General features: G+C 37.3%; 1 protein-coding gene across 4 annotated transcripts; it reads right to left on the reverse strand.

The window, feature by feature from the left end:
- Window positions 1-1,177: 1,177 nt before the first annotated feature.
- Window positions 1,178-19,545, reverse strand: TNFRSF17 (tumor necrosis factor receptor superfamily, member 17). 4 transcript variants are annotated; one of them, XM_009324759.1, is made up of 8 exons: window positions 19,460-19,545; window positions 13,416-13,506; window positions 8,379-8,445; window positions 7,167-7,283; window positions 3,587-3,737; window positions 3,003-3,137; window positions 2,527-2,658; window positions 1,178-1,744 (listed from the first exon to the last, which is right to left on the reverse strand). In XM_009324759.1, the coding sequence occupies exons 6-8, from the start codon at window positions 3,115-3,117 to the stop codon at window positions 1,488-1,490; spliced, it is 504 nt and encodes a 167-aa protein (XP_009323034.1). In that variant the 5' UTR covers window positions 3,118-3,137; window positions 3,587-3,737; window positions 7,167-7,283; window positions 8,379-8,445; window positions 13,416-13,506; window positions 19,460-19,545; the 3' UTR covers window positions 1,178-1,487. The 4 variants fall into 4 exon arrangements, with proteins under 4 accessions (XP_009323034.1, XP_009323033.1, XP_009323035.1 ...); XM_009324758.1 differs by lacking the exon at window positions 8,379-8,445; XM_009324760.1 differs by lacking the exons at window positions 8,379-8,445; window positions 13,416-13,506.
- Window positions 19,546-19,551: the final 6 nt, after the last annotated feature.

Genomic DNA, 19,551 nt, shown 5'->3' on the forward strand with positions numbered 1-19,551 from the left:
GCGGGCGGGGGGACGCAGCAAGGCGGCGTGCTCGGCCCCGGCGGGAAACGCTGTGGCAATCCCTCCGCTTCGCGGGAAGCCTAACGGCCTGCCCCGCGCAGTAATTCTGCGGGGAAGAGGGGAAATACCGGGCAAACGAAAGATGAGAAAAATGGGAATTAAGTGTTCAATACTGTCACGCATGCTATGTAAGCTAGAAGTCCTGAAAGGTTCACGGTTCAAAAAAAAGGGTACAGAAATTGTGAAACCTCTAATGCAAAAAAAATGGCAAAGTAACTAAGTAATTTTCTTAAATGTTGTAGACTCTTTTTAAGGCATCATCTTGCTGTATTTGCACACTGTCTCAATACGGTGCTGTGTATTTGCCACATACTGCTCTGTGCTGTGTGGAGCAACAGAGCATAACCTTTTTAAGAGTTCCTAGATAAAGTAATAATAATAAATTTAATAGCTCTGTAGGCCTATTTCAGAGGTTTTGGCTATGTGTGGCCAGACCCACACAGCTGTAACTGGCCCAAACTTTGTGGTCAGCCTCCTAAAGATGCTGTAATAGTGATCGTTCATAGATTTTGTGCAGTAATTTACTGGTCTTAAAATATTTTAATTCATCATTCATCCAAGAACCTGAAAGTTATCTACAAATAAAAAGATTGTTGTTGCAGTTTTCCAGGAATAAAACTGGCCTAATATTAGGAAAATAACACTAATGCTTGGGAGGCAAAGTGACAAAAGTATATTCCTAATTCTAGGCCACACAGTAGCCTAGCATGACTATATCTAATCAGCAGTCCTTGTACATACAACGAGTAAGTAAAAAAATTAGTAAAATAGAAAGAAATCTTTATAGAATACGGTCTGAAAAATGCTTGGCAATTAAAGGAAAGTCTGCACCATCAGGAAATACATTGGGATTGCAGGTATGGTGCTCCACAGCACCACAACCTCCCTTAGTGTGACCCAGAGATACTATCTGAGCTGGGGGGGACTCCATACTCGACAAAGGTATTCATCGGTAGAACATTCCTATTTCAAGCATCATAGGGGCTATTTGAAATTATTCTTTACAAGACTGGAGATGTAATGTGGGTCTTCATTTCTGCCTCTTGGAACATTCTTTGTGTACCATCAAGCAATTTTTGGCACAAGATCTGAGCTTAACATAAAATAAATATTTGCAAACTTGTTTATTGGTGGGTTTGTATATATTCGGTGTAAGTAGATACAATCTCTAAAGGCAGAAAAAGACATCCTACGTAGGGACTTTCAGAAATTAAAAATTCCAATAACTAGTTTTGTACCTGAGAATAATGTAGAAATACTTGACCAAAGAGATACTAGAATTAGAAATAATATGACAATATTAATGAAAGCTCAATAGAAGATGTATAAGGATGATGTACTAGCCTTCTCCACTGACTGCAAGTATTAATAGCTATACTGGAATAACTCATTTATTATTATGCAGTAAAAACGTATTTCTCTCATAGTCACCCAGCACCCAGAATATAGTTGCAATAATCAAAAGATTTTGTGGTAACTAGAACAGTAGCTCCTTCTTCTGTAGCTGGTAATGGGAATGAAGTTTCACAGCCAGTCTGAGGTTTTACCAAGCCACAGTCACTGCAAGTGCATTCTTCCACTGAATACATTAATGTTTCCCTTTGAAGTGAATGTCTAATTCCTTCTGTATTCACACTGCTTTCAGTATTAGCCTTGAGAATATTATTCAGCTCCACAGAAGAGTCTGTAAATATACATAAGTTAATTCAGTACATACATCATGCTATACCAGACATACAGTTATTAAAGATCCAGATTTCATTATGTTCCAACTATGTTCCTAACCTTAGTGAAAGTTTTAAGATATAGTGAAAGTTTTAAGAGGTAGCCATGTATGATAATCTTTTGTTCTATGACAATATGCCCCCTATACTTCAGGATAAGCATTTAAGTAATCTAACACATATTTTCTAATCAGTTATTATTTATTGGCTGAACACTCCATAAATACTAGTATTTGTAAAATGTAAAAATAACTTAATTTTTTTCACCTTCCCAAAATACACCACTTCCGCTTCTCACAGGTTAGAACATTAAGTAAAATTATTCAATGTCTTATAAGATGGAAAGCTAATATTGAATGTGTATCCTCTACCTGGGTAGAATTCCTTTTGCATTCAATGAGAAGAAGATGAAACCCTTATAAGGATCTTTTGCTACTGAGGATTCATAAATGATTTCTCAAACACCAGCAAGTAAGCCAGGTATGAATATGCAATAAAACAATCCTGATATGATCCAGAACCCACAAAGAGAGATTGCTGCTTTTACAAGTTATCATCTGGATATTTTGTTCCCTAATAACTTCACTATCTTCATTGAGACTATTTGAGGAATACAAAACAATCCAACACAGACAGTTATCAGAATCTGAAATATAAATTATATGCAAAATTTATACATGGTAAGAGTAGCTAAAATGTACAATGATCTAAAATTATTTGATAAAGAATCTTATTTATTCACCTGTGTTTTTCAGTTTTTCTTTTAGTTGCTTTAGGTGCTTCCATTTAAACAAGACCATTAAGGTGAACAGAGTGAGCATTAAAATTAATCCTAAGCCCAAACAAATCCAAAGAACTCCACCTGAATCAGTACCTTATGAAATAAAATAGATGCATTAAATTAATTGTAAACAATAACCAATGAACAGTAAGCATGTCCAACACATAAAACTACTTCTACATCGAAGGAGCAATTTCTATTTCTATTGAGTGGGAGCTCAAGTAAAGCTTGAGAGCTTTAAAACTTTACTCTTCTTCACACACATACTCATACAGGACACGTTGCATACATCTTTAATATTTTTGAGCCCATATATTATTCTGATAAACTCTTTCCAGGTTTTAGATTTCTTTAAGTTTTTACGTTTACGATTCTGTGTAAAATACAACATGAAAATGCCCAGCACAGCCACAAAGTATTGCAGAAATATTACTTACTGTTATCACAGTAGTTTTCACATGAAGGCGGTGGCGTACTAGAACATCGAAGATGACAAGGCTTACAAGAGAGCAGCAAATTATCAAAGTATTCATTTTTGGGGCAGTGTGCCATCAGGGTCAGTAATTACGAAACTGGAAAGCCACAGAAATTGTAAAAGAGTGAGGATCATCTACAAAGGGCTTTTCAGTTCTCAGTTTTAGCAAATCTAAGAAGAGCTAGCAATAGTAGTTAGACTTCGATCATAGCTCCACTACATAGTATCATGTTAAATAAAAAGCATTTAACTCTGAAGTCCCCAGGGAATTGCTGTTCCTTTTTGGGCAGTTCACAATTGTAGAAAAACTGAACAGCTGCACCAAGATAATTTTCAATGTAAATTTTGTCTGAAACAGAAAATGGTTATTTATAGAAGACATTTCTTGAACAGGTGCTAAACATTACAAAGTGTAGAAAAGCAAGAAGATCTCCAAACAGGAGTTTATAATAATTGTTCTTGTCTTTAGAGTTTTGTGGGTTTTTTCATGGAGATGGGCTGCAGTAATTATGTTTTCCTGTAACATGCAAACTATGTAACGCTTACTTTTTGTTCTTTTTGTCCCAGTCCAAGGAGCATAAGATGAAAAAAATAAGAGGCAGGAGGCATGGCAATAAGAAGATACGACCAATTCAGTTTCTAGGTTTGCCACTGACTCATTCTGCAACTTCAGACAACTTCCTTCGTACCTGTTTCCCTGGATGGACAATAATATTTAGAACACATAGATGATGAAAGAATTACTTCTTGTAAATGAATGGTTTTCTGATTTTAAATGAGATACTGTGAAAGTACAAGTTCAACAATTACTTCATAATTGTGTTGTACAAAATACTTCTAAGGCCTTCAGTTATAATAGAAAGACAAAATCTAGAGATTCAGTCACTGGGATATTGCTCCTCAATTCCAAATTAGCCTCATTTATCTAGTCTATTAGGTTTTGGTTGGCTTTTTTGCTTGGTTCATTTTGGCGGTTTTAGCTGGTTTTTTGCTTATAACGATAGTTATATGAGAAATTTAATAAGATTACATTCTGATTGTGAAAGAAGACCTATATGAATATTTTACAATTTTGATTCAAAACATTATCTGCATTTTTTCCCTTATTTTTCCATAATGCAGAACTGTCGCTGTACTAAAACTGCGGTACCCAGCATGGAAAAATAGGTGGGCCATAGATTTCATTCTTGTGGTAGAGTATATATGACACCTCCTTCCCAGCCAGGTGATGGGGCACACTGAATATGCATAGATTTGTCTGTGTATATGCAGTGAGTGTAACATTTCTGAAAATGCATTTGATTTTCTCCCAGGAAAAAAAAGCTTCAATAACAGACTGCCACAATGAAATAATTTACACAGCTTACTCATTTCTTGACTTTTTAATCTAACAGAATTTATTTTAAATACAAAGTTAACCAGTAATATCTAGCAAGTTGCAATAGCTGCCTCTATCCAGTATCCCTGCCACAGATAGTTTAGAATTACAGGCTTATTTATAGTTAAATTTCTCCTTGACATAATTAAGTTAATTGCCTTTTTGACTACAGAAAGAGAAGAAAAATATTGTATAAGGAATTGTAATTTCATACCACATTACTATGTATGAGACTTATTTTCCCACGAAATGCACCATGTGGGAATACACAAACTGTTTTTAGTGGAATAGTCTAACAAAGCGATCTGTATTCTAGTCTCTAGCAGATGGAACTGCTTATTGTGGCTTCTGCACTTGTTTCTATAGGCCAGGTGCACAGCTGTAGCCTTTCTGTTACGGGCTTTTCTCCCTACTCAAGATTAGTGGATAAACAGGAATTGACAAAATCTGATTTAGGCGTGACAAAAGAAAATACAGATACAGACCACGGGTGACACCAAAAAGTTCACCAGGAAGTCAATGCTGGTGCTGAAGTCATAAAACTGGTTCTGACTTCCTTCACACATTCACACTCTAGGGGAAGAAACCTAAGTTATCACTAGAATATCATTCCTATTTCTGATGAAGCACCATTTGGTAGCTTATGCATACAGTGATTTGAGCTTTGCTTTTACGATGCTGTATAACCTTTTCAATCATGGAGAGGATAATCACATTCTCAACTGTGATCTGAAGAAGGCAGATATTCATGAAAGTATCTTCATGGTATCCACAAGTACGATACAGGTAAACTGGGTCCAATGCATTTACTTCACAGGAACAGTACAAGGTAATTTTATTAAAATTCGCTAAGTGCTTCAATGACAATTATTAAACCCATGCAAAGTATGAGTTCATAGAATCATAGAATACCAGGTTGGAAGGGACCTCAAGGATCACCTGGTCCAACCTTTCTTGGCAAAAGCACAGTCTAGACAAGATGGCCCAGCACCCTGTCCAGCCGAATCTTAAAAGTGTTCGATGTTGTGGAATCCACCACTTCCCTGGGGAAATTATTCCAATGGCTGATTGTTCTCACTGTGAAAAATTTTCCTCTTGTGTCCAGTTGGAATCTCCCCAGGAGTAACTTGTACCCATTACCCCTCCTCTTTTCCATGCAACTCCTTGTGAAAAGGGAGTATCAATCTTCTTTGTAGCCATCCTTTAAATACTGGAACATAGTGATAAGGTCTCCCTTAAGCCTTCTTTTCTCAAGGCTGAACAAACACAGTTCTTTCAGCCTTTCCTCATATGGCAGGCTTCCCAGTCCTTGATCATCTTTGTGGCCCTTCTCTGGACCCTCTCCAGCCTGTCCACATCTTTTTTGTATAGCGGGGACCAAAACTGAACACAGTATTCCAGGTGTGGCCTGACAAGCGCTGAGTAGAGTGGGATAATGACTTCTTTATCTCTGCTGGTGATGCCCTTGACATCAGGGCAGCATCCTGTTGACTTTCTTTGCCACAGCAGCACACTGTTCAGTTATATTGAGCTTGCTATCCGCCAGGACCCCCGGGTACTTTTCCACAGAGCTGCTCCCCATCCAGGTAGATCCCAGCCTGTGCTGCACTCCTGGATTATGTTTTCCCAGGTGCAAGACCTTACATTTGTCTTTGTTGAACTTTGTTATGCACTCCTGCTCTACTTATTACTGTAATGTATCCTACAACTGGTACATATTTGATATGGTATGGTACTATTCATAAAAACTGTGAAGAATGGGCTTAAAGAGAGAAATGTTGATCTAAAAGCAACAAAAGAAATAATAAGGTATGTCTAGAATGGGTATACACACTGCTTATAACATTCTTCTCTATGCCCACCATTGCTATACCCAAATATGATTTCTAAATTCCAGGGAAAATCTACTGAAGTCGTCAACACAACAACTATTTAAATTAAGGTTCGACAGTAAGAATACTTTCTCTGGTGCAGTTGATGCAGACATGGTTTCATCCCTGAAACTTATAAATTTCACTTCTGAAATGTAAAGTAACACCCTTAAAGAACCTTCTGGAAAGATGACCAGTTTTATAGCTCAGATTCTTCTGAAGTTCAAAAGGAAGTCTGAAATCAAACTTCAGGCTTCTGTGCTCTACTAAAGCAAAGAATCATAGAATCATAGAATCATTAAGGTTGGAAGAGACCTCCAAGATCATCGAGTCCAACCATCAACCCAACAACACCATGCCCACTAAACCATGTCCCTAAGCGCCTCATCTACCCGTCTTTTAAATACTTCCAGGGATGGTGACTCAACCACTTCCCTGGGCAGCCTGTTCCAATGTTTAACTACTCTTTCAGTAAAGAAATTTTTCCTTACATCCAATCTAAACCTCCCCTGGCGCAACTTGAGGCCATTTCCTCTCGTCCTTTCGCCAGTTACTTGGGAGAAGAGACCGACACCCACCTCGCTACAACCTCCTTTCAGGTAGTTGTAGAGAGCAATGAGGTCTCCCCTCAGCCTCCTTTTCTCCAGGCTAAACAACCCCAGCTCCCTCAGCCGCTCCTCATAAGACTTGTTCTCCAGACCCCTCACCAGCCTCTCACCCCTCACCAGAAGAAAAATACATCATTGATAATTTACAGAAAAGATACATTCCAAAAGATACTATTATGCAACAGATGTGATGAATCTTTTCTAGAAAACCAGATGGCTCCCAAAACACCGCTCAAGAATTTTTCAAACAACTGTCTTAAATAACTCACATAAGTCTAAGGTAGCCTGGACTGGTCTGAATCTGTGTAGGATGGCCTGATGAAAGAGTAAGTTCATGATGTGGACCTATGTTTTCCTTTCCAGATCATAGTATCTTTCTGGATGATCTGGAAGAAAGAAAAAAAAAAAAAAGGAATACCATTTCAGTGAGGTGTAAGATACACTCTATTTCTAAGTTTGAAACACATGATTAAATCAACATTGTTTTTTTCAAGCAGATTAAGAAGCTAATATTTGTGGAAAAGTAACTGAAGTTTTGATGTGTTCAGTAAAAAGAACCCATAGCTGCTGCTCTTACTGAGGGTGTCACTAGTAATACAAAGTAGTTCAGAGGGGTAGTGGAAGCAAGTAGACGATGGTAACTTTGTACAGTCTTATGTCCTCCAGGCAATGCACATTCTTCCCCTTTCCATAACCCTCTGCACATGTTTTGACAGAGCAACGCTGACAGTAGTTCGGAAGAGATTGCATAGACCAGATAATAATATTAAAAAAAAAAAAAAAAAAAAAGATTCTCAAGGCATACTCAGTGCTGTCATGTGGAACATTTTTAAGATGATCTATCGATGCTACTCAAGTAGGTTCACCTTGAGGTAGAGATGCAACCCAGTAGATGTAACCCAAATATAGGACTTCTTGGAAAAAATATTAGAGAGAGAAGTGTAAGACTTGACATTACTTTGTGAGACTATTAATGAAAGGAACTACAGGATATAACTCCTGTTGTGGGTAGCATTATTATAGTCTTCACTACTACTTTATTTTTTGCTGTTAAATTCTTTCCTCTGTTTTCCTAGTCCAGAAGAAGTCCATCTGTTTTTACTTATTGGCAATGGCTTTTCTTGTGTACGCAAAATACCTCTCTCTCCAAAACAGCACGCTGTCATTGTACTTTGTACATTGTACTTAATACAGCCACTGTATTAAAGTACTGTATACAGCCACTATCATACGCAGAAGTGTTAATATTGTGATTCCTAAAATATTTTGTCACTCAAATGTAATGAGATATATTCTAAATCAGACTATTTTGGCACAAAGACAATTCATGTCTAATTAGTAAGGCTGGTCTGTAGGTCACCAAAGATGTGGTTAGGTCATATACAGCTAAGCTGATTAAATGTCTCGGTGTTAGTGAAAGGGATAGTCCTGCTCTTCACTCTACAGTATGCTGAAGCACCAGGAAGGGCTCTAGGGCTTACCTGACCACATGGCAAGCAGCTTTAATTTGTTAATCCAGTCAGTTCATAGAGTTTTACTGCCTAGAGCCTGGAAAAAAAGGCCAGAAACAGAATAGGAAAAAAGATAAACAGCTGATTACCTAGTGGGGATGTGAAACTAAGTCCACCACGGAAGTACAAATTTGGTGAACTAATGCACCAATGTCTTCATTTTAAAAGTCCTGTCAAACTCTAAGAACAGTAGAAATTCATTTGTGTCTAATCATTCGAGATTGTGTATATGGGATCATAAGATATCACAAGCAGATACGCTTAGACTCTCTATAACCAGTTGGCCAGAAACAGCTTTCCTATGTGGCTAGAGTTCAAATTATCATAAAACACAGAAGTAAGTACAAAGAAGTCTCATCTTTTCAGTCAAAGTCTAGGAAACCTCCCCTCAAGTAAAAGGCTAAATACAGCTCATTTCATCAGAGCTCTGAAGAATACAGCTGTCTCTTACAGCGATAATTTTCTTCCTATGGTTGGACTACTATTTCCCAAAGCTTACAGCCTTTAGAGATAAACAAATTTTTTTGATAGATGTGCCCCAAAACACAAACCCTTGATTATTAAGCAATACATTTTTCACACATGGGAAACTGGGGAGCAATGATAGTAAAGGGCGTCTAATGTGTCATTCATATAAACAACCACCATACAAGTCACAGTCTTTTCTCCTTAGCTATATATAGTTTTATTGATGTATGTAATGACAAAACAGAGGCAACAAATGGTAGAAAAACTATGAGGAATTACAGTTGTCATGGCCCGTTGCCTTTGTTTTCTGCATATCCTAACATTCAAAAGTCCTACTTCTCAAGGGTCTGAAAGCAAGCATATAATCAGAAGATCTCGATAAGCAATGATTCCCAGTGACAGACCTTGCTACACATCTAAAACACATCATTTCAAAATCTACGTCCTGTGGTTCACCTGCTGTTTTCACTGACTACATGAGATTCCCCAGAACTTCTGAAGACAAGTATTTCTAGAGCGGTTTTGAAATTACATTTTGGGGGACCATTTCTTATCTGCCCATGCCTCTAAAAAGCATACTACAAATATTTTTTCTCAAAGCAGAAATTAATCCAACATAACTGTTTTTCTATTCAGTAAAACACTGTGTTGTTCACTCTCTAAAACAAGTGTCAAGCCGTGCCAGAAAAAGTTAACTCATTCAGCAGAGGATTATTTGGTGCAGTGTGCAGAAAATGTATTTGATTATTATGTAGATGGGTGACAGCACTTGCAATAAAACAGATTTAGGGAAATGATGTGCTACAGGAGTAAGGAAGACATTTTCTATCTTAACAAGATTCTTGTGCAACCTTCATTTTTGAATAATTTTGATAGGAGGAAGTTAATATTAAAAAAAACCCAACCCTTTAAGCACTTTGTTGGGAGAAGTGTACTATACCAACTGACTTTAATATGAGAGATGTAATACCTGAATTCAGAAGCTGTTTATAAAGTAGAATATTGGCTTCAGCCAACCATTGAAACAAAAATCAGAAGCATTAAGAATAAATTCATTAAGTGACTTTAAGATAAGGATATTGTCACATAGAAACTGTAGTTATGTTATGTTAATAATTTATCCACTGCCTTGTATAATACACATTAAATCCTCTAAGTGGCATACTATTTTGTTATAAGTAACTGTGCGCACACACGCAAAAAAAAAATGTCTGAGACGACTGGATACTGATGGTTCTCCTACAGTGATATTTGCCTTTAGGGAATAATAAATATATGGCTTATTTACCAGTGAAGTTACATTTTAGCTTTTTATCAGTTATGGGATTTACAGGGCTTGCATTGGCTTTCCACATAGAGTTACATGTTGATACTAATAAATGCTTTCTCCTTGTCACTTGATTTTGCTCCAAAAGGATGACAGAAATCAGTAGAGTTGTACAAAGTAAAGGATTTATCAAATATAATAATTGGTAATTTAACTGTAAATCCACAGTGTGTTGCCAGGGAGATATTTCTGCAGTTACATTACTGTAACTTAAGTTCAAAAACTCCACAAGATATCCTGTAAGAATAATATAATTCAGACAAGTTAAGCTGGACTGCTGGAGTTGACATCATTACGGAGAGTAATGGGAAATAAATTTAAGAAAAGTGTCAACTGCAGAAACAACAGAAAAAAGAAAAGGAAAACCAATTCTCAGGTTTGCTTCTAAAATGTTTCAGTCTGACTCAAGAGTGACACCCAGGGACAATTTATAAAGACCAGTATGAAATATACTTCTTTGCTCTCCTAATGTGATTATCGACCACTGACAACTCCTCTCCGAACTTCAAATCTACATCTGGAAGCAGTAAAACATCTATTTGTTGTTCAGAAGAAAAATTTTAGCATACCGTCAATTCTACTAGGATATCAAACTACTGAACAGGATTTCAAGAAATCAAGTAATTTTTACTGATGAAGGGAGTACAGGTAGGTAACAGCACAGCACAGAACAGGAGGTAGTTATTTTGGAGCTGTACACACACTCTAGATTTACAATCTTCTATCATGTGAGCAGAAGACCTAGAGTTACACGCCGCTTTGGCAGAATACGGGCATACCAAGCACTGAGCATCCAGCCAGAGCATTTCCTGCCATGAACCCAAATTTGACTGTTGATTTCCTTAAACAGCTGGAGAAGCCTAAGACTTGCAGAAATCCTTGTCAGTACCCATTTTTAACATGTGTTAAATTGGTATTACTTATATGACAGAATTTAGTCACCTGAAAAAGATAAGGAGAAGTTTATCTTTCACTGTTTAATTTGAAAAAAGCTAGTTTGAGTTTCAACACTGAAATAATAAAATGAAAACTCTGAATGGAAAACCGAAGAAAGTAATACTATTATGTCAATAATTAAACATAAAGATTGAAATTCATCTCTCACAGAACAGTAGCTTAAAGTCTATTTACCACACATAACTTCAACAACAAAACTTTGTTCTGACACTGCTTTGGGGTTTCTCTGTTCATGCTTGTGCCAGCTTTTTTGCCTGACTGTACTTCAGAAATTCTGCTGGCATAATTACATAGCACTTATAAAAAGAAAGAGGGTTTTCTGCTAGGACTATTACATTCCCTTCACAAACAACATTAGCTAGGCTGACAAAGGAATTCTTCTGGCTGTATAGTTGCTTCTACATTGGTCGTTTTGTGCTGGCACAGCTCTTCCGGGTAGCACATGTAATTTTTTTTTCCACTCACTAAGGTAACTGACCTACCCTGTCAAGTCTTATAGTACAGGCTTGGTCTGAGTCCTCTCCAATTCTCTAAAGCTATTTACAGAAAAAATCCAAAGAAAAAAGTCCCTTATAAATCACCTCATCAGAACAATCCTAAAAATCAGAGATATCAGTGTACATACAAAAAACCACCACTTTTTCTTGCCAAAAGTTACTGCACTTCAAGGAGTAGCAGTCTTACAATCAGTTACCTCCTAAAAAAAGCGTTAAAACTTTCTGAAATGGTTATTTTCAGAAATCCATATTTTGTTAAGTGTATGCTTTAACTGTATGGCTGGGAGGAGATAAGCTGTCCTAGGAATGGGGTACACACTGCTAATAAACAAAAGGAAGGGGTTATTAAAGGATTCATTGTGTTCATTAATTTTTACAAGCTGCACAGAACAATGTTCTTTTTAGACACAATATTGTTTAATGTTATTTGGGCACAGTGCAAAATCAAGAACAATGGAGATCTTGCCTATTTGGTTCAGCACATTTTAATTAGACCACTGCTTTGAAAAGAGTGATGTTAGCGTTGCTACATCTCATATGTCCAAAAAAGATTAAAGAACAAAATAACTGAAGAGAAAAAAGTTCCTTAAAAATAGTAATTAAAATAACAATAGTATAAACATTGTCAACTAAATCTCGGACAACTTCTGTATCCCTCACTACGTTCAAAGTTCACTTAGCTAGGAACCAAGTTATGGAAAAGATTAAGTGCATAACTCAGAAAAGCAGTGTTAATAGACTATAAACCCTCTGGGGGAAGAAGATACCTTTTCATTTGTCTGACGTTCCAGATGTGCCAACATAGTTATGTAACTGCTAAGGACAATGCAGAAAACAATAATTGCACAAGCAAGTTTGGATTAAGCTAATACTTGTTAACATGCCAGTGACATTTTTATGTTGGTGCAATAGCCCTTACAGAATGTAAACTTAACTTTTTTCTTCATTTCTTAATGTAAACACTTATAGTTTGTGTTGGAAAAATAATCTTCCACATACTATTATTTTAGTGACTTTGCAGATGGACAAAACAAACTAAAACTAATCAGTGGTATAATGCCAACAGAAGTAATGGAGTTACAACAAAAATAAATGTTCATGAACACCTATGAATGATGTGAAGTCCTCGGCATACACAAAAGTCTAACAAGAATTTTTCTTTTGATAATTTTAACCAAATTCTCTAGCCATTCAGTGTTTGTGGACAAGTTTAGGTAACACACAATTACTTTATTTGAAATTCCCATGTACAGCATCACAGTGCCAATATGTGTTCTCTCTCAAGACAGGAGGGAAATTGTAATTGATTTAGCCATCCCTATTCCAGAATAATTCCCCATGCAAATTGCTTTCTCTGGAATAAAAATACTGGCACAGAATAATTCTGGAGTAATTAGTCCTATTTAGAAACAAGCTCACTATTTCATTCTCACCATTTCATAATGAAGTAATTATTTTCTGCAACAATGTTAACTAGCTATAGAAGAACAGCTTTAAAAATCCATTGATACTGTTATACTTTTGTCATAACAATAATGCCATTTTGCTTTAGACATTACCAAAACTAAAATCTTAAGGGATCTCTAACGGATAAAATGCTCCCTCAACTGGAATTCTGGAGAAATAAGAAGGGGAAAAGAAAGCACATGAAAATCCCTCATGGAACTAGTTTTCTAGTGGGAGCTGTCTGCTCCCTGGAGACAGACAGACAGCATGTAAAACTTTCCATATGAAACCTAAGTGTTGTAAAACTCTTACCACATGTATAAGGCAGGAGATCTGACCTAGCGATGCTATGGAACCCAACAGTGGATATGGCAACTCTGAGCTTCTCCATGTCAGGGAGTCACTGCAGTAAGAAAGGGTGTGAATAAACAGCATGTTACATACCCTGCATTAACACCCTGTATTGATATTCTCAGTGCTAAGTTCAACATTTTCATTATCTCACAAAAACATTCTTTATTAACACAGTCTAGAAAAATTACATGAGGTATAGCTAAATTCTGTTTGATAGTGGGGACTCGCCTTCTGCATCTGCGTTAGACTGTAAGCCCCACTTTAAATGCTAGCCACTCTTTCTGCATTTTTTTACTTCTATATCAAGCTACAAGACTAACAATTTGATGGTATCCGGGATTGCAAATTCTCTCTGTTACTTGTCTCCTGCTAGAACAATACTAGCTTACAGCCAGTGGAAGAACATCTCCTGAGGATCCGGCACTTAAAAGTTACCATTGTTGCTCAGCTCAGCATCCCAGCCCTGAGATTCTCAAATTTGTCTCGGGTCACAGGGAGCAAAAATACCCTCTGTTTCCATTTATCTCTTCCAGAGAATCTATGTATCTTAGGCTTGTAATATTTACTTTCCACATCCAACAGATTTATAGGTGGCAACAAATTTACTCTAATGAAGCAGAAGGTTAATTTTCTAATCAAAATGTTGCCAATCAAGATGAAAGCATAAGAACAGTTGAACAGAGGTCTGGATTGTATTTAACAGGATTTATTTTCAGCTGCTTCAGTATCTTAACTGACACGATGCCTCCTCCCACCTATCCTACACCTGGCTTTCAGATCTCTAAAACCACACAGTCTCTGCCTTTCTTCAAAACAGATTCCCTCCTGCCTCTAACCTTCCCAATCCTAACTCAGTCACTGTATACATCGTTAAAATGATCTCATTCTTCCCTTCCTTGGATGCGCGTTCTTTGCTCAGCACATTCCTTCCACATTAAGCAATCCTTCTGCTATTTACAAGATTTCCAGCTGTCATAAGGTTTATAAACTACGTAGGGATTCTTCACCATGTGCATACCTAAACCCCCATCTTTGTTTACTTTGAGCTTTGACAGCAAAAAACCCCCACACATAACAAACAGTTTTGATAGCAAAACTACTTACCTAAACCACCCTCCCCCTACTATTTTTCAGTCTGGAGGCTCATGGTTATCAAAACCACAGAAGAAATTCTGTCTAAGGAGTAAACTGCAACAACTGCTCATTCAAAGAGAAGCACCTTGAACAAAGAACTAGCTAGCACCCAACTTACAGATTTTTTAAATCTGAACAACAGGCTAACCAAGCAATAGATCACACAGCTGAGAACTCTGAGCCTCCAATTAAAGTCACCTGAAAAAAAGGGATGGCACTTGTAAAAAAGAAGACCTTTCAGTCTTTATTTCTAGAGATATACAAGCAAGAGAAAGAAAGGTTGTGTATATGTACAGAAATAAGAGATCCATAACTACCTTAGAAAATAATGAGCTGAGCCTATGAAGTATTTGAGAGGTAAGGAGATGGACACAGAGAATTATAAACTGGTATTTTGGTGTATGGATCTATGCATTTCTTTTGCTAGCTAAAGTAAAAACAATTAATTTTATGCCCTTTTTGAAGTCTGCAGTATGTGCTTTAACTGCTCCAAAAGAAAGGCTTTAACTCTAGATTAGAGACCTCAAAAAGAAGAATCCAGCTCAGAAGTACTCATCACCAATCCACAATGAAATGTGTAAGAGTTAAGTTGCTAAATTCCTTTAGGATGCCCCTCTGCAAGCTTAGAGTAATTCTATAACTGGACTGTGGAAGAGAGCTTATGCTATAGTGCTACATTTGGAAAACCAAAGACTTTTATTTGAATCTCTCCCAATCGAATAGCTTAAAATACATTAATGTAAGAAAACACAAATACAGTAATTATGTGAGTGTCCAGCAAAGGGAGAGTAATAGGTCAGAAACAGCATTTGTTAAATAGCAGAGTTACAACAAACAAATCAGTGAAAAGATGTTTCCAGGTCAAGATATCTTAGTTTGGATTATACATGGTCTTGCGCAAATATAAAAGCCTCTTTATAATTCACTTATGCTTCCAGGAACAACAGCAAAGCTTAGAATAGACTTGGCTCTTGAAAAAGTCATCAAGCTGAAATACAGTGTGTTTTTTGTTCTCTAGTTCTCAGCTACATCTCCACAGACTACCTGGAAAGAGAATTTGCCAGAGTTTAAGAATATTAGTTTATAATCTTCTGGCACCTAATCAAACTTAAACTAGTTCAGTAGTTTCAGTTCTGTGTCAGGCCTCATTAATATTATGAAAGGTATGTAGAAAAACTCTTACACAGCCTTCCTTCAAGAAAGGTATATCACCTGTACTTAGGTACAGCCTTAACTCATATTTTCCACAAAAACTTTCTGGACTCATTTAACCCCACCTGCTGCTTCTAAGTAATGCTAGAGTTAATTTCTAGAACGTCTTTTGAGATTGTTCCTTCACATAAGCCTTAGATAAACAGCTATGCTTCTAGAATGGCACTTTCATAGCTGAGCAGTTTCCTATATTTTTCTTTTAATAATTTACCTTGTAGCTCTTGTCTTTTCTTCCTCCTAGGTAAATAACTTGTTCTTTTGGCTTTGTTTTTAAAGGCTTGTTCTGACTTCAAAGCAATTCTAAATATCAGGCTACTCATTTAAGCGCATAACTAATGTACACATTTGAATACCTTTAAATTTCAGGGCATGGCTCACAGTTGAATTTCAGCTTGCTACCACACTAGAAAGGGAAGTCTTATTCCTTTCCTGCTCCTCCCAATATCAGCCAAATGCTTTCTTTCCCATTTTGCAGCAGCTCAGGAACTTATCTGATCTCAAGGTAAACTGAGTCAATTCACTCATAACCCAGCACCCTAAAACCACTCTCCTTCCCCCTTAGACTGCTGCTATTTTATGGAGTTGGTGGTGAGCCTTAACTGCTTGAAGCTGTTAACCTGTTTGAAGCCTTCTAGTGAAATATATCTTTCTTTTCTGCTTCAGTTCACATAACTAAAACATTGGTATCTCACAGGTATATCTGCTAGGGTGTAAAGTGCTTGTGAGAACCTTGGATGAAAGTTACTACTAAAGCACAGAATACTATTCCTAATATCATATGAATGAGGACCTCCATTTCACTGCTATAGGGTTGACTTATCACAGGCTGCAAACTAGTGGTGAAGCTACCTTGAGATAGTTTAATATGTGAATAGCTTAGTCTCACTAAAAAAGAAGTCCTGTTCCCCATTCTTACTTTATACCAGCTCTGGCATTTGTCAAACACCTCTTAAGAGCTGATTCATCTCAGTAACCCAGGAGGAAAAAGAAAGTGGATTGTTCTGTAGCTAAATTTAATGAGATAGACTGACTCAGCAAAGGGTCTAACGAGCTAGAAGGCAGTGCAAGGACAGGTAGAACTGTCACTGTGGGGGAGACAGTTTCTCTGCACCCCAGTCCCCACATGTTAATCCTGAGGTGGTCCAGCCTCTTCTTTTCTAAGCAGTGCTTTGACAATTTAAGTCAGTCATGATGTGATGATGGATTTATATGGGTGGTTCTCAATAAGAAAAGCTTTTTAGTATTTATTAAATGAAGAGCTAGTATATTTATTCTAAACATTTTGAGGCAAAAGATTTAAACAAGAAAAGCTTTTATAATGCTTTAAAACCTCAAGAGAATATGACCATTTACATTCCAGTAGATATTTTGCCAGTAAAATTATCATGATTCCACTTGGGTTTTGTTTTGAGTACCAGCTGTTCGTAAGTGGAAAAACAAACTACTAGCCCTGTTAAAAATTTAGTGTTTGAGTTTACACAATTCCTATGTGCGACACAGCCTGCAAAACAGGTCTGTACACTCTGACGGACATCTGGCATCTTCTGAAATTCTGTGGACTAATTGTTTATATGCTAGCAAGTACCTAGGGAATAAGTACCTGTCAAGGAAAGAAGGAATGTTGGATAACACAAGTAATTCTTTTCCTCTGAAATCAGTAGTAATACACACTTCTATACCTCTGATAAAACACATATTTGGCCCCACTCCCTGCACCCCCTCCCCCCCCTGCCAAAAAAAAAAAAATTATCACAACTTAGTACTTTAGGAGCTGGCAGAATGAAGTTCCATTTCAAAAACCTTCAAGAAGCCTTTTTAAGGAATGCCAAAGTGTATTTAAGAATTGCTGCCTACATGTTCTGTGTGCTGGTAATCTTAATTGCTCTGAAAATATAGCACCTGCCTCCAGTTAAGTCTTTCCTGACTTTTAGGCTGTGTTAAGGCTCAAACAAAAAACAAGCTTGCAATACAGCATTGCACTCATTATAAACCTGAGCTATTAAATGCTCATAATGACAGTAAAAAGTGTACAATAACAAGCCACTCTGTCAGCAGAATTCATGAAGCTTGGTTTCCACTGGATTTTTATCTATTATTCAACAGTAGTAACCCATGAGCTCCTTTGTTCCAAAAGGTGTTACCTTGTTTCCATACTAAATGAAACATATCAGATACCTACTGGTTAATAAATGTCACCTAACAAGCAAAGGTTAGTATTTAAAGCAAAACAAAACAAAAAAAACTTTAGTAAGTGGAGAGGGCTATACTGAGGTGTTCTATGATACTAGTTGCTTAGGAAACTTATTTCTTACTCCTGTAGCTTTACTTCTAACTGTTTCCTCCATTCCCCTGACAAAAAAGGATCATATCTTATTCCTGCTTCTATCCCAGCCCTCAGTGGGACTGCATATACATTTTTTTAACAGAAAAATGATTGCCACACACAGCTGAGAAACTTACTTAAGTTTAACAAAATTCTAAATATTACAACAGTAACACAGGTGAGAATCTTCCTTAATTATACTCAGCTTTGAACAATAGAGGCCCTGGCAATGTGTGTCTGAAAACTGGAAAGGAACTCTGCACCAGAGAATAACCAGAGAGTGGCTTTCACAAGGTCTTTAAAACTCATTCTGTAGGCTCTGGTGAGGGTAAGCTCTTGGTGCTTGAAAGAAGGACTTCCAATTAGCAGAGGTGTATAGTCTTTCACTTTGAATTACACTTTTTTTTTTTCTTTCAAAATGAATTATCTGTGGTGTTGGTGGGGATTTTTTTTTTCTTACTTTTATAAGTGCTGCCCCCGTACACTAGTGTTTTCCCTGAATATAATCAGTTGGAAGCATATTTGTTCATTAACACATATGCATTACCTGCCACGTAGAATTTTTTGCTTGTGAAGGGTGTACATGTTGCTGCTGGTGTGCAGCCAGAAACCACCTGGTTCTTGTGTCAGGATTATGTTACATAAATGCCACTTCAGGAGAGTTTGCGTAGTTCTCCAACCAAAACTGCATCGTATTTTGTACTGAATGGAGATCTTTACATTCTAGTTCTAAGCCTGTCTGCTTTCAGAACAACTCCGTAACCTGCCCTACAGTGTTCTAATATAAATAATGCTGCAGATGACTCAGTAAAGCAGTCACTTCATCTAGTTATAAACACTTACGCTGAACCTCCCAAGATGAAATGCTGCCACAGCCATGTGCAGCCTACTAACCAAAATCTACTCGTTTCCCCTCTGTTCCTCCCTGTCTCTTACAAATATACTGAACTTCAAGTAATGTTTTTTGGGCTTGTTTGTTTTGGGGTTTTTTTTAATAGGTTCTAATAGTCTTACCAGTCAAGGGCCTCAGTACTTGACAAGTCCTACTGAATCTGGCTTAGCTGGATTTTTTTTTTTAATTATAATCACTAAGTCAAAGCGTACTGTAGAATTGCCAAAATTGGAACTTCTAAGACATCCTGTCAATTTACAGCTGAACACGTACAGAACATTCGCTCTCACCTCACGTGAGAGCACGTGCGCTCACAAATGTTCATTTGGGAGGTTTACTGACCAAACACACATCCCTGTATTGCCACTCTGCGCCTACGCTTTCTAGGACTAGGTAGGTGCAATTTTGCATAGATAAAAGCTAAAACGAGTACGTCTTCACCTGACTCCAGACGGGACGCGGGAAATCCAGTGAGGTGACACCCCGCGCCGGGCCCGCTCTCCTCAGCGCCGCCGCGCACCCCCGCGGGACGG

Source organism: Pygoscelis adeliae, unplaced genomic scaffold, assembly GCF_000699105.1.
Source record: "Pygoscelis adeliae isolate BGI_AS28 unplaced genomic scaffold, ASM69910v1 Scaffold85, whole genome shotgun sequence".
NCBI classification, from domain to species: domain Eukaryota; kingdom Metazoa; phylum Chordata; class Aves; order Sphenisciformes; family Spheniscidae; genus Pygoscelis; species Pygoscelis adeliae.

What these genes read in the sequence shown, in the direction of transcription:
- TNFRSF17 (XM_009324761.1), bottom strand. Translation starts at nt 3,117, where the DNA reads ATGGCACACTGCCCCAAAAATGAATACTTTGATAATTTGCTGCTCTCT. An exon ending in TGAAAACTACTGTGATAACA is followed by an intron (nt 2,659 to 3,002) that starts GTAAGTAATATT and finishes TTATTTCATAAG; the next exon opens with GTACTGATTCAGGTGGAGTT. An exon ending in AGAAAAACTGAAAAACACAG is followed by an intron (nt 1,745 to 2,526) that starts GTGAATAAATAA and finishes GTATATTTACAG; the next exon opens with ACTCTTCTGTGGAGCTGAAT.